This window comes from Phallusia mammillata, chromosome 8 (assembly GCF_965637545.1).
Source record: "Phallusia mammillata chromosome 8, kaPhaMamm4.hap1.1, whole genome shotgun sequence".
Classification (NCBI taxonomy): domain Eukaryota; kingdom Metazoa; phylum Chordata; class Ascidiacea; order Phlebobranchia; family Ascidiidae; genus Phallusia; species Phallusia mammillata.
In genome coordinates this window covers 5,943,865-5,958,349 of record NC_137259.1, presented here as the reverse complement: position 1 = coordinate 5,958,349, position 14,485 = coordinate 5,943,865, and the positions used below count along the sequence as shown (strand labels likewise).

Below are 14,485 nucleotides of genomic sequence, written 5' to 3'. Positions count from 1 at the left end.
TTGGTGAAGAATAAATTATTTTTTATTTATAACATTTGACTTTCGAAAAGTTCCACCTGGTTAACTTTGCTTTTTTTCAAACAAACAACAGAAACACTTGGAGTTGGTGACGTCGATTACCTTCTGACGTTTCTGGAATTCGGATCAAGCCCAGACACGTCGTCATGGCAATGGATGTTGGGAAGACTCAACGCACTGGACGAACTTTTCCGCGAATTTAAAAACCAAGTTTCAATGAAGTAAGATTGACTTTATTCTTTTATCTAACGTAGGTTATTCTAACCCTTGGTCATAAAATATGAGACTTTTTTACTTTTTTTTCCTAAAAGTATTTCTAATACCCGTTTTGGTCGTAGTATATTTTAGCTTTGTTCAAAACATTTATAAGGGTAAAAAAGAGTTTTTTGCATACAAAACAACATTGTGTACAGCCAACGAGCCAAGTATGTTATAATCCACAAAATCTTCGCAAATACTGTTTTATTGTTTTGCAGTGGTTTTGCACGTCAGAAGTGTTGCAAAAATTTACCATACAAATCTTGCGTTTATTTAATTACTATAATTTTTTTTTTTTAAATCTTAGACTTTTTAACACATTTTCATTTTTTCTCAGAAGCCCTGGCGGGTACAAAGATGCTGAGTCTTCGTCTGCCAATCGTATCAAACGGATAGCCAGCTTTGCTGCGTCATGCCTCGACAACACCACGCAACCTCGAGTGTGCAAAATCGCACGCAGGGTCTTTCTACAGGTTTGTAAATAATTTACCAAAGTCCTTAGTCTGTGTCTAATTGATGACGTCACAAATATTCCATTTAGTTGGTGACGTCACAAATGATAAGAAAATTTTGTGCGCCAGAAAATCTATAAATCTATATTTTAAGCCAAAAATGTGCACATCTAATTTTGGTCCATACTCAAGAGAGCCTATGTACATGACCAGATACAATAAAAAATAGAGCACATGGATGTACAACAGTCCATTCTTTGTGAAGTTGTCTTTCTATTATCATGCTTGAAACTTGTTATTTTCGAACTGTTTGAAAACATGCCTAAGGTTAACTTTGATCATTGTTCACAGGCCTATACATCATCCATTTACTGCCCGTCTCTTGCGTCACGACTGGAATCGACTGCCCATCAGGTGTCAGCAGAGAGCGCTCAAAGGTTGCGACGAAAAATGAAAGCTGTGAAAGCAATGAGTGAACAGGGTGAACATGGACGACCGTCAAACGAGGACAGGTGGGCAAAAGCTACGTACACAGGGTTGTGGGGCTCAAAGACCTGTTTTTACAACAAGGAAAAAAAACTGTTCAAGCCTTTCCTTTAAAATCCGTTTTTGGTTTACCTTTAAACTTTGGTTTACCTTTAAACACGTGACTTCTACGCAGGGCCGAATTGAACCAATCACACAGCGACGACAATCTGGGTGAAGGTGAAGTTCTAGATATTCACTCTCCACAATCCTCAAATTACCCCTATTTACCCCAGTACCCCCAATCCGCATCTCACCCCGTCCGTCCTATTCCACCATCATACCCTGCCCCACATCGCTGGAGCCAACCCCAGTCTTCAAACGGCCCCATTTACCCAACTTACGGGTCCCACAGTTGGAGGGGTTCGTTTCCGGTGGGTCAGTATACCCACGCGGCCCCAAATTCAACGGTTTTATGGGGTGCTAACGACCAGCCAGTGAATTCACATCACCCACCTAGCCCATGCATGGGGACACACCCACCGACCCCGCCCCCCTCGTCAGTTGATACAGCTAATCTGGACGCAGCAATTGAGGTAAAGGAAAGTTTGGTATTTTTCTGTTTGTTGTAGCCAACCATATGAAACACTTCTTGCATCTGTAAAATGATTTCTAATGTGATTTTAAGCTTAATACTCGGTTTGTTGATCTCTAACTACTTCGCAATGTTTTGTTTGTTTGTCTTCAAGAAACCTTTTTCATTCTTTACTATAACTCTTTAAAGTAATTCCTGGCAACTTTTTTTAGATGTCACTATTTCGTCCTATACGAAGCACAAGCCCCGACCCTCCACCGGCAGAAGCATCTTCTAGCGGCACCAACGTCAATCACAGCACCAGTGACAACTTTCAACCGGTCACTGAGCGTTGGGCTGAGGAGATACGCCACACAGAAGGCATAAGGGCCCCGAGGCAACTTAACAAAAAGCGCGAAACCGCCACAAACGTCAGTAAATCAGAGCCTGCAACGCCTGTGAACCCATCTGCTGTGACTCCAGTCTCGTCCAAGATTAACGACCGTCCGAAACGACCATCGCTACTTCGGTTAAAATCGGATTCTTCAGCCTTCCGTGAGACTAACACTCCGAAGGTGGCTGTGCGTCAAAGCCACACCGATTTCGGATTTGGTCGGGGAACTTCGCGCGACCGAAGCAGCAGTCGGGAATCTTCGGCATCGTCAGCTTCGTGTTGCGAGGATTTCCGACGCACGTCCGAACGTCGTATGAGCGTACGTGAGCTCGCGGAAAGCATTAACAGGAAACAGATTCGCCAAGACGCCGTGGAAGGCAAAAAGATCGCAACTACCCCGAATTCAGCTCGCAGGTTGCCGCAGCCAAAAAGATACAACGGCTCAAAGCAGAAAACTTCGCCACAAGATGTTGCTGCAAAAAATAATGAAGATACTGTACAGGATGATCTTGTGCCTCACGGTCGCCCTCTTGCGTTGAAAGCGGCGATTGAGCGCAGAGGCACGGTTGAACGATACAGAGACGGCTTAAAGCACAGTACAAATTCCAGAAAATCGCATTTAGTGCCAAAAACAGTGGACGAAATTGTGCCAGATGACAGCCAAGGCGATCCACAATTGTCGCTCTTTGTCGGGGCATCCAGCAACAGTAGAGTTCCTACACGTGGTATACTCAAGAACAGTGGTATCCCAGGCCCTCCTGGACGCGTATTCGCCTCTACAACTTCGGTAACTGCAACATCGACTAGCTGTACAACCGACAGCGGGTTTTTGACCGACGTAAACCGGGAAACGAGTTCCGCTTTCTCTGATGCATCACAAGCCAAGATGAGTCACACCTCGCAAGGCTTAACCACCCCCGAAAGCGAGAACACAGCTGATGATGAAACCCGTCATTTCAACCATGTTCGCGACTCCTTATCCAACATGCGCTTAGATGACAACCTCCTAACTGACTCCACGCAAAAAAAACAGAAAATCCCGCAAAAAACAGGCGCATCTTCTTCTAGAGGAGGAAGCAGAAAACCTAGAGCGCTCCTCCATTATCACAAACACAAATCTCACTCTCTACCACGTGATACTGCTCCTCCGGAGGACCGCGAGAGTCCAACGATGACAAGATCTATGGAAGAAGATGCACCCGGTACCTCTTCCTCCAACCAGTACAACAGATGTCCATCAGCACCTGCTGCGACTCTTCTTCACTCCGCGGGAGACGGGATGCAGCAGATGTCAGGGAATGAGGACGAAGGAGCTGATGGGAATTCCACTGCGTCTGATATCACGTGGTCAGCCTCTGAGTCGGGTTCATCAGCTACAGTGAAAAGGTACATGCAGTGTTACAAATATTCAAACACAAATATGACACAACCACTGGTAGGATTCAGCCAGTTCGCACCGGTTCTATAGAACCGTCTCACGTATTTTATAAGTTCAGCGAACCGGTTAGCATTACTGGTTACTGTCAATGGACGGTTTGTAACAGAACCGGCGGAAAAATATGACTTTTTTTACATAACCGGCTGACAAAAAATGTGAATCCCACCACTGGACACAACACGCACATTTGATGTAAAGTTTTATAGCTAATGATTGCATACGAACTTGCACATTAAAAAAATGATTTTTTATTTTTCCAAAACGTCATAAAACGTTCAACTTTGAGCGAATCTGTTAATGTTTGATAACTACCGTTCGCATCAAACTTCTTATACTGCCTTGATAGGTCCGAATTGAAGTGAAACCTAATCGTTGTTTCACATGTACAATACTGTTAAAAAGCGTGACCGACACTTATAATTTCGAAATACAGATGGATCCGGTTTATCGCATAACCAATTTGTTTAGTTTTTTAGGCAGTTAACATAAATTTGCGATGATTTGGATTTTCCTAAAAACAACGATTCGGATTTGGAACTCTATGCGACTAAACGGAGTGTGCGATTAACCGGATTCGTCTGTAATACTAAAACGTTAACAGGCATCCCGAATGTATTCATAGGTTTAAAGAAGGGCAAAGACCCCGCAATACGTAGCATACAACCTGACATCAAGTGGAAATAAATCAACATAGTTGCATTTTCTGGTGTTGTTCGGAACCACAGATTTAAAAATAATACAACGTCTAACCGCTAGACACATGGCCCTTACCTAGTTCCTGTATATGTAACCCTTATTGTGTTTTTCCAGACGGGGTCACCCACGAAAATTACCAGTTCGGCCTAACAGGCTCTCCAGAAGAAAGGGAAGGGACAAGCTGAAGGTGGATATAATTTAATCACTCTCGTTCATGCTAAATTTGAGTAATTGTTTACGCTTTATAATTCTTTTCACAGAAACAACAGAGCCCTCGTCTTTCGTCGAGTGTGGAAGACTTACTGGCCGAGTCTGATTATTCACTAGCTGAGAAGACACCAGTGACTTTCAAGTCCGAAATAGGTACGTTAAAGTTTATGCTTAATCATATTATGTGTTTGACTAATAATGTCAACCCAACAAAAAGATTAAAAAAATAAAAAAATGCCTCATGAGTATAACTTCTTCTAAGCCCAAATTTTTTTAAATGCGAACTGTTTCTGAATCTAATGTTTAGCCAAACAGAACCCTTATTTAAAGTTGTAAAATCCCTTATCACTTAGTACAGTTATGTTCAAATAAAATGCTAAATAAATCATCAAACGTCTGTTCTTCATTATAAGTATTTACGAAGCAAATAATTGTAAAAAAATGTAAAACAAAAACGATTAACACTTAGGTAATAAGTGTTTAACGGCAGATTTTCAAGTATTTTAATAACTCTCTTTCAAACACAGGAGTACAAACTCCGGGTAGTTTTCCTGCCACCGACGAGGCCAGCACTCCAACATCATCTAGCGGCCATCGTTTATCCGCTGCCCCGTCAGTAGAGGGCTACGAGGCCGATCTCGAGATCCACTGCTCTTGCCAAATGCAAATCGCCGAGGAAGAGGACAAGATGTTCGCGCACACTTTAGCGGTGAGCTACGTGCAGGACGCTCTACCACTAGTGCCGCACTTGAGCTTCGCCGAAGAAGAAACTGACATTGTACGAGTTCAGAATGAGGTGAGTGATTGCGTTTAGCAAAGATATTTTATTTACTTGCATGATTTTCTAAACCTGTTTTGTCCAGTTTAAACAAGTTGCAATTGCGTGTCTCAATTGATTAGCTAGGCTTATTTGCAAAGACTATTTTATTTTAAAAATATGCAAAAGCAAACTAAAAATTTCTATTTTTGTGGCTCAATTTGGTTTCCAAATTAAAGTCTATATAAATCATAATTTGTCCAACCCATTGGTACGCGAAAGAGTAGAAAAAAATATATAAATTGTCAGTTTTTTGTTTAACAAACTGGAAAGCATTATCGCGAACTTGATTGGGCCAAATTGGATTGAACTTTTGAGTTGTAACATTTGAGCGCAATAATGCAAGATGAATTTATGCACCGCATTGCTAATAAGGTTATGATACGCAGAACACGAATGTGGAGCAAGAATATCGTGAAAACAAGCAGTGGTCGAAAGGTGCTCAGATCGGGCTTGGAGCGTTTTCAGCTTGTTACCAATCCAGGGATATGTTCACAGGAACTCTCATGGCTGTAAAACAGGTGATTTTATACGGACAACGTTTCATCCATACGCTTTACATAGACTTTGAGTTTGGAACATGTTGGTTTAAAAAAATAATTATATATTATGTGTTTTTGAATTTTAAAACAGGTATTTCTTGAAAATTGGGATTTTGAAATTAGATATAGACATATAGTCCAATTTATTGCCAAAACCAGCCGTAAATAAACAAAAGGACAAACACAAATGTATTTTTAGTGGAACATAAAATGCTACTATATTATATTGTGTCAATATTTGGCTGAACAAATATAACATTTGGTAAAGTTTTCAAATATCATATCCAACAGTCAAAACGTAATTACATGCTGTACCATTACTGACTCGGTTTTTGTACGCAGGTGAATTATATTCGATGTTCTGCGGCCGAACAGCAGCAAGTTCTCGCTGTTATCACTGAGGAGATAGCGTTAATGCGAAATCTAAACCATCCCAATATTGTGAGGTTACATGGCGTGACGAAGGAAGGGCCACTGTACAATGTCTTCATTGAGTGGTGTGCAGGTATGTTACGAAACAAAATTCAAGTGTTCACGTTTAGCTGAAAATCAACGGCAGTGATCTTAAAATTAAGTTACGAAACTACACCCTAGTGCAGTAGTACCAAACCGGTTTGTAGCTGGGGGGGATGAATTTACTTAAATTTGTTCATGTGGTTTGTAAATAGACACTTCATCTCTGGAAATATAACCTAGGTTATAAAGTTGATAAAATATTCAATTTCAAATGATATTTGTATGGTTTAGCATCTAATGTGTAGTCTATTGGGGGAGGAATTCGCCGATACCGGTTGGTAACCACTGCTCTATAGTGTTTAGTTTAGACGTATCTGAAACTGGGATATTGTTTGGAGTGGTTAGTTCGGTTTTCGTGCCAAACAGGTTTAAACATTCTGTCTAAACTCTAAAGGGAGTAGTGCTTACAAAAAATTACGCTTTGAAAAGTAATACTACTGTTATCATGCCTGCAAAACGTATGCGCTCATCGTTCAGTTCAAAAACAAAAATCCGAACCCATTTCTGGCGCTCTAAGTCCCGACTAGGTCGTTTAAGAGTAAGCAAACCGAAATGTTTTATTTGACTGATTTTACTGTGATTTCAGGTGGTTCGGTGTCAGCCCTTCTTTCACATTACGGGTCTTTCAACGAAAGTGTGATCTGTAATTATGCTCTGCAATTGTTAAGAGGCCTCACCTATATTCATGAACAACATCTTATACACAGGGATATCAAAGGTAACGTTATAGTTCACACTTTTAAACTGTCCGTAGTATTTACACTATTTATATTTAAAGTTTACATTTGGAAATGTTTGGGCAAGTGGATTTATTTTAAATCGTTCGCGAAAAAGTTTTACAACAAGCACATTAGAAAAACACAATAGAAAAGTTTTTTCCAAAGACTTTTTTTAATAATCACTGAAACACACTTTTAGTACCTTTTTACAAGCACGTTAAAAATACTACATAGCATTTGTTGAAAGCATTTAACAATATCCAACTCTACATAAGTCTTTAAATGCAAACCTGTATTTTATATCGTTTACCTCGATTTGAACAAATTATTTTCAGGAGCCAATCTTCTCATCGACTCTACTGGCCAACGGTTGCGTATCAGTGATTTTGGTGCGGCGGCCCGTTTGGCTTCGAAAGGAACCGGTGCCGGGGAGTTCCAGGGTCAACTTTTAGGCACAATCGCCTTTATGGCGCCTGAGGTATGCTTAGTGTCTTTGCGTTGAGTGTTGAATTGTAATCGACTAAATGCGTTTAACTTTGTGTTAAGAATTTGTACGTTGAGGAATGATAAGAACAGTTAACCTGGTTTTGCTGTAAAAGGAGTTAAAAGCAGAAATCAAGTTATAGGTTGAAACCTTGCAAATGTGGCAACAATTTCAACAAAAATAGATTCGTTGCCGAAAATAATCATAAGATGAGAAACGCCGATTTCATTAAGTTTGACAAAAACAATCAAATTTTCCTTAGGCGATAGTTGAAAATATGTAAGGCGGTGTAACCTTATGAAATGTTTGATTTTTATAAGAAGGCATAAAATACAGGCAAGAATGAAGTAGAAAAAGTGCTAAAAAAGAAATATTGTTGAGGTAAGAAATGGTTGCCATTAAATGTAAATCATCAATCCAGCAGAAAAAAGTCTTAAATATTGGAAACTAAACAGCAGAGGTTTCAGATAAAAGGTTTTTAATGGATATCTACTAATTGCCGAAGATCGGAAATAAAGTACAAACAAAATAACGAGGCGTAATCCAGTGAAGCTAAGATAACATATGAAAAAGGCAGCACTCCAAAAAACAGTAACACAGAGCTGGAGATACAGTGGCAGTGGCGAACGAGAAGGAGATGGTTGCAGGTTACAGCAATCAATGGTCGCGAATTGGACTTCAAACAAGTATATTGAGACATTATAATTACAGCCAGAAGCCTTCATCGAGAAAACTTCGGCTTGATATCAAGCTTGGATTAGAATGCAGATATATATGAGGCAAATCTGTCAGAAAAAAAAATTGATAAGAAACTGGTCAAATCACAATATGCCAGGAATCAGCCGGTCACCAACCTGATGATTGTGCCGTGATCGCTGGTCTGCATAGAAGTTGTAATAAGGCTTATCCCAGTTATGAAAAATCCATGTTAACTGAAACTGGTGAAAACTTCATCCAATAAAATTGAAACGAAACCTTCATTCCATGAACTTTTCCTAATCAAAGTCTCGCCTTGCCTTCAGGTGTTGAGAGGTGAACAATACGGACGTAGCTGTGACGTATGGAGCTGTGGTTGTGTCGTCACAGAGATGGCAACGGGGAAACCACCGTGGGAAGCAGACATGCATTCCAATCATCTGGCGCTGATTTTTAAGGTTGGTTAGAGTTTTAGTAAAAAATCGCCGCTCAGAAGCTTTTATTTTGTAACCTTGTGAACTTACCACAAACAGGTTTAGAGTTCAGGGTTCAAATTCTGCCTAAATTATATTTGTGAATTTTAATGTTAGCATTTTAAAATCATTTTGACAGATCGCTTTTTTGGACATGGTTATAAATTGAAAGCAATACAATATACTTCAAGTAGAATTTAAACCCTGAACTCTAAACCATTTGGTGTGTTGAATTAGACCAGTATCGTCGAAACGTATTAATTTTCAGTAAGAAAGAACTATATTAGTTCATTTATAAGGCCAACCCGTGATTGCAAGAAAGGGTAAAGCGCGTAACTTTAAAATTCTTTAAATGAAAAAAAATACTGTCCAAACGTCCGGATGTATTTTCTTATTATTACAGATATATGATAAAAACCTATGTATGTACGTTTCTTGTAAGACCAACCGATGACTCAAGGAGTCCTAGTTTTGTGATCCTTATTCTAAATTATACCTTTGTTACGAAACCCTATCATGTAACTATTTATCCCAATTTTTTGAACCTCTATCTGTAGATCGCCAGTTCTCCCACGGTTCCACCGATACCCGATGTTCTATCGCCAGCGATGCGTGACCTGTGCCGCAGATGCTTACAAACCACACCACGTGACCGTCCAACGGCTTCGGAGCTTGTTAAACACCCGGTGTTTATTCGTTGGTAACAAAAGCCACGAATACAGCACACTTTTCAGTCGACTGTATTGAAACTGTATATGGCCTGTGAGGAAAATTACGTATATTAGACTATGAAGGCCCTTGGTTCTAAAATGTTGGCCGGCCGACTAAAACCTGAACCACAAGAATATCAGCTTCAATTTTGTGAACAAACTACCTGTGATGGTGTTTTCTGCAGGAAACTTAAAGAAATGATCCCTTTTTAAATTCTGAACTATTTTTCAGCTTGACACAGCATGACTATATCACAAACCCACACTTTTTTATCCATAATTTTACCTTTTACCATTCGTAGTATTTTTTACCCCCATCTTCATTGCCATGTTTTTTCTTGTTTTTTCATTGCGCTTTATCCTGCTCTGCTACTCTCTCATTCATATTAGCTCGCAGCCGATTCATATACACGTTACCCTCAAATGAATGTTTTTAGGCATTTCAATGTTTCATATACTTTTCTCATCTAGTGTGTTGTGCAACATACCTGCCGGTCTGCTAAGTTTGTTCAAAGAAAAATATTGTTCTGTACACATGGCCGTTGGTTAGTTGGACATTGTGTATGCTTAATGGCTAAGTGTAATTTTAACTTTACAAAGCATTTTGTCATATTTAGGTGAAAAAGCATGACACACCACAATAAAGCATAACGAACATAAAATCTTTCTTACCAACCAATTTTGAGTTGTTTATCAAACATTAAAATTTATTCCTATACAACTAATGCACAAAGAAATGTATTAAAAAATCTGCTGGAATTTTTAGCCAAAAAATCCCAAGTGATGCCAATTTTTTCTGCCCGTAGTCGACATTATACATTTTGCAAATAAAAATTACACACAATATATCAATTATAAGTTCCGTGTCTGCCTAATGCATTTTCAAGTGAATTTTTTCTGCTTTGCGTTTCTTTATTCCGAGAAGCTTGGTGACAAAGTTGACTTCATGTTGCTTAAATGCTTTGCTGCGAACGCTACATTTGTCTTGTTTGTTGCTTAACGTGTAGCTGCATCATTTTTCTCCTTAATTTGTTTTACACTCGTTTTATATTTACTATATCATTTAACAATCGTTATCATTTTTTTGGTATTGCACCAATTTTTTTCCCAAAAATCAGATCTAACCAATCATATGTAATAATAAGTCCAAATATGATCTTCTGTTTTATATCGGATTTTTGATTGTATTTTATTTTGTTCTTTCGACCAAAATATATGAATTCGAAGGCCATTATGCCTTCATGGTTGTTACATTCTCTTTACATACCATCTACATCTAAGCTACTTTTATCATACTATTCCAAACCCAAAATTTTCTAATCAACCCTTTATACATGTACCAAAGTACTGCTTTGACACCCTTGTGAGCAAATAACTTTTTTCCACATCTACATTACTTTTATTTTGCCGCCAAAAAAGTTCTACATTCCGTTTTACTATTCCCAACCTAATGTATTAACAACGGCAGGTGCTATTATAAAATCCTCCGCTCACTGTGTACTATGTTTTCCCCACAAAACCACCCACTATGTATATTTCCGCAGGTAATGTGAACTACATGCCAAACTGTGTTACTTAATTCTATGTTCAAGTGATTAAAATGGTATTGTAGTAACATATTTAATAACTGGGGTTATGTTATAGGTAGCGTTACATTCCAGTTTTTTCTAACAATATTCAAAATAAAACTTAGGTGTTTTTTTTTCTGAAAATACGAAATGTTGTCAATTGAAAAAGTAAACACCTTTTTGTTTATCAATTGAATTTTGTGAACTTTTTTTCTTTTCCTTGCAATCACTTCGCCATTCCTGTCTATGGTTGATGGTTTTATCCTTTTTGTGACCCACTACCAAACCCTGAACACTGTCCCCTTTGTAAAATTCACAGAACTGTGTATCTTTGTCTGTCTAATCTAACAACTGCTTTCCCAAAGCAAACGTACCAAACTATATCACCCATTTTGTCGGTTTTTACCCCAATTTTTTATTTGGTTATTTCATTGCCACACCTCTGCCCCGCCCATATTTCCCTATACATTTGTTTTTATGTGACTCAGATTCGGCTTTTCTGTCCGGAAAAATGTATGAGAAAGAGTTGTACCGAAGGTTTGTGATGCATGTTTAATGTTGAATGTCCTTATTGCTTAGTATAACGAGCAGGGTGGTTTGGCCTTTGTTGATGTTGGACCAAGTATAAAGTTGACGCTGTTGTCCGAATGAAGTGTGATATGTTTAAAGTGTCATGTATCAGATGGTTAAATCGTGTTTGTATCAATTGTTAAAAAGTCTGACCTGCCCTCCTTTGTTTGTTTTTTGCCTGTATTATGTGGATTTTTTTTATTCCGTCTGTAAATCCGCAAATACAATGGTTACACAAAAGATCTGTTTTTCTATGATCAGTTACTTAATTATCCAATTAAATGAATTATGCGTATAAGTGAATTATTTGATTAGGAAATGTCTGATTAAGTGAATTATTCGATTAAGTAAAATATCCGTTTAAGTGAAATAAGCGATAAAGTGAATTGTCTGTTTATGTGAATTATTCGATTACGTTAAATATCCGACTAAGTGAAATATCTGTTTAAATGAATTATCTGCTGAAGTAAATCATGCGTTTAGATCAGTTATTCGATTAATTAAATTATGCGATTAAGTGAAATATGCGTTTAAGTAAATTATTTCATTCAATTAATTATTCGACTAAGTGAATTATACCTATAAATTAATTATTCGTCACTAATCCATTAAGTCATTTTTTTACTCTGCGACCCCTTTTAGAGGTTTTATGAACCAACGCGACCCCTTTACAAACACACATAGTTTTACTACTGGAATGTCATCATTACACATTTACTATCAAACGTCTCTAACAGATTTTGCTGTACAGAAAACCCCTTAAAATTAGGCTTTAACTTATTTCTCGGTTTTAATTTCAAAAAGCCCAAAACCACAATCATAGAAGTACATAGTACAAATCAGTTCTAACTTTAACTGCCCTGTGTGTTACAATGCTAAACTGAAGTCACTGGCAAGATTTTGTAAATCGGATATAAACCGGTTTTCAAAATCGAAAATACCGGTTTTCAAAATCGAAAATTTCGACCCGATTTTCGAAAAAACCCTAAGGCTATAGCCTTTCCGTTTTTTCGATTTTTGCGGGCCAAAAAATCGGAAAAAATCCGTTTTCGGTGGGTTTTCGCAGGAATATTGCAGTTTCAAACCGGTTAGGACCGGTTTCTGCCTCCTAGCGAACCTCCAAACCGGTTCAAACCGGTTTTCAAAATCGAAAATTTTGACCCGATTTTCGAAAAAAACCTTAGGCCAGTGGTTCTCAAGCTTTTTTTGTTGCGACGCCCCTGGAAAAGTTTTGTGGACTTGCGACGCACCAGCAAATAAAAGTTAACGCGGACTTGTTTTTGAGTATGCCTTAACAGTAGCGTTTTAGTCATATCGTTGATTTTCGAAAAGTACTTGCCTGTCAGGTGCCAAGTCATGTCACCGCCGTGCACCAAACTTGCTGTGTTTTGAATCCTGATCGGCCCATAACGCCTTGCAACTTAATTACTATGCAGCTGCATCTCTCTTAACCTTGATCGTCCAAAAACGTTTGAAAGCTTGGCTTATTTTCGGCACGGTGACCTTTTGTTGCATTGTGTCCCCATGTTTGTTTCGCCACGAAAAAATAACTCAAGCATTGTTATTCTGTTACCTGAAGCTACCTGAACAAGGGTTGTAAACGGGCCTGAAATTGGAGCCCGAGCCCGGCCCGAACCCGAAAGTGCAAGCCCGAAACCCGGCCCGAACATGAATCGTTTTTGAGAAGCCCGTTTATGCCCGAAAGTTTGATTGACAGGCCTATACATTAAAGCCCCAGGAAAGACCAAGACAACAAACAAAAGGCGATTTAGGGCTGTTTGACATTAGGTCAGGTCCAGCAACTAGCTACTTAGCTAGTTAAATTTATTCGAAAAAATACTGACACAGAGTGTAAAGTCGAAGAAACCTAAGCCCGAACCCGGCCAGACTTACAACTATGATCTGAACTCTGCTTTTAATATTTATGCTTGCAGAATGATATCTTCTTTTGACTATGATGCCATACAGGAGGACTCGACCGGTTTAGTTGGTGATTTCAAAGCTTACGCTTACACAAAGTTGGCCAACATTTACTTCTCGTCAGAATTACATCGGAGGTATTCTGATTCCGGAATCACTGCCTATAGCGTTCGTCCAGGTGTGTTATGCAGTTAGGCATTTTAGATCAAACTTTTTTTATCGTGACCAAATCAACCCGTATTGCACCAAACCCTCCTTCAAAATAAATTTACAATTTACAACAAGCTTAATGCAGTGGTGGGATTCAAGTTTTTTGTCGGCCGGTTCTGTCACAAAAGTCATATTTTTCAGCCGGTTCTGTTACAAAAGCCCATTGGCAGTAACCAGTAATGCTAACCGGTTCGCTCACAAAATTCGTGAGACGGTTCTATAGAACCGGTGCGAACCGGCTGAATCCCACCACTGGCTTTATAAACAAATGCTCTGTAGCAAGGCAAATCTGATATCGAAAGGCATTTAAAACATCTTTTTTTTATTTATCTCCTGTCAACGAAAGTAAGCTCGGGTGCTACCTGAAAGACCTTCGCGTGCCACAGTTTGGGAATCAAAGGCCTCCGCTAACCATAACTGAACATACGTTTTCCGGCAACTGACCTTCAACACAGCGTTTCAAACATTTCCAAGAAAATACGCCTCGCGTTCGGTTTATCGTTTTGAGCATGTTTGTTTTTTGACCCTAACAAGTGGAACTACGACCTCATGTGTTATCGATGTGCAGATCCGTGTAGGACCATTTTTTGTATAACTTGGGTTATAACTTTCAATTAGATCAATACATTTTAATGAGGTTAGGACAACGTCACTCTAGTTTCTTGCTTTGGGAAAAAGAGGATACGTTATAGAGGTTTACAGCCAGAACCTTGTGACGATAACCACTAGACCAGTGGTTCTCAACCAGGGTCCAT

General features: G+C 38.9%; 1 protein-coding gene across 1 annotated transcript in view; it reads left to right on the top strand.

Annotated features, from left to right (window-relative positions):
• LOC145203997 (mitogen-activated protein kinase kinase kinase 1-like) overlaps nt 1-11,840 on the top strand; it is a 30,544-nt gene extending 18,704 nt beyond the window's left edge. The window contains exons 16-29 of the mRNA XM_080076390.1: nt 92-239; nt 614-749; nt 1,080-1,240; nt 1,390-1,789; nt 2,001-3,547; nt 4,410-4,482; nt 4,556-4,658; nt 5,033-5,301; nt 5,712-5,843; nt 6,207-6,369; nt 6,967-7,098; nt 7,435-7,577; nt 8,606-8,737; nt 9,310-11,840. Coding sequence (XP_079932516.1) covers nt 92-239; nt 614-749; nt 1,080-1,240; nt 1,390-1,789; nt 2,001-3,547; nt 4,410-4,482; nt 4,556-4,658; nt 5,033-5,301; nt 5,712-5,843; nt 6,207-6,369; nt 6,967-7,098; nt 7,435-7,577; nt 8,606-8,737; nt 9,310-9,456 — 3,686 coding nt within the window. The 3' untranslated portion in view covers nt 9,457-11,840. The remainder of the gene's footprint in view (nt 1-91; nt 240-613; nt 750-1,079; nt 1,241-1,389; nt 1,790-2,000; nt 3,548-4,409; nt 4,483-4,555; nt 4,659-5,032; nt 5,302-5,711; nt 5,844-6,206; nt 6,370-6,966; nt 7,099-7,434; nt 7,578-8,605; nt 8,738-9,309) is intronic.
• The last annotated feature ends 2,645 nt before the right edge of the window (nt 11,841-14,485 follow it).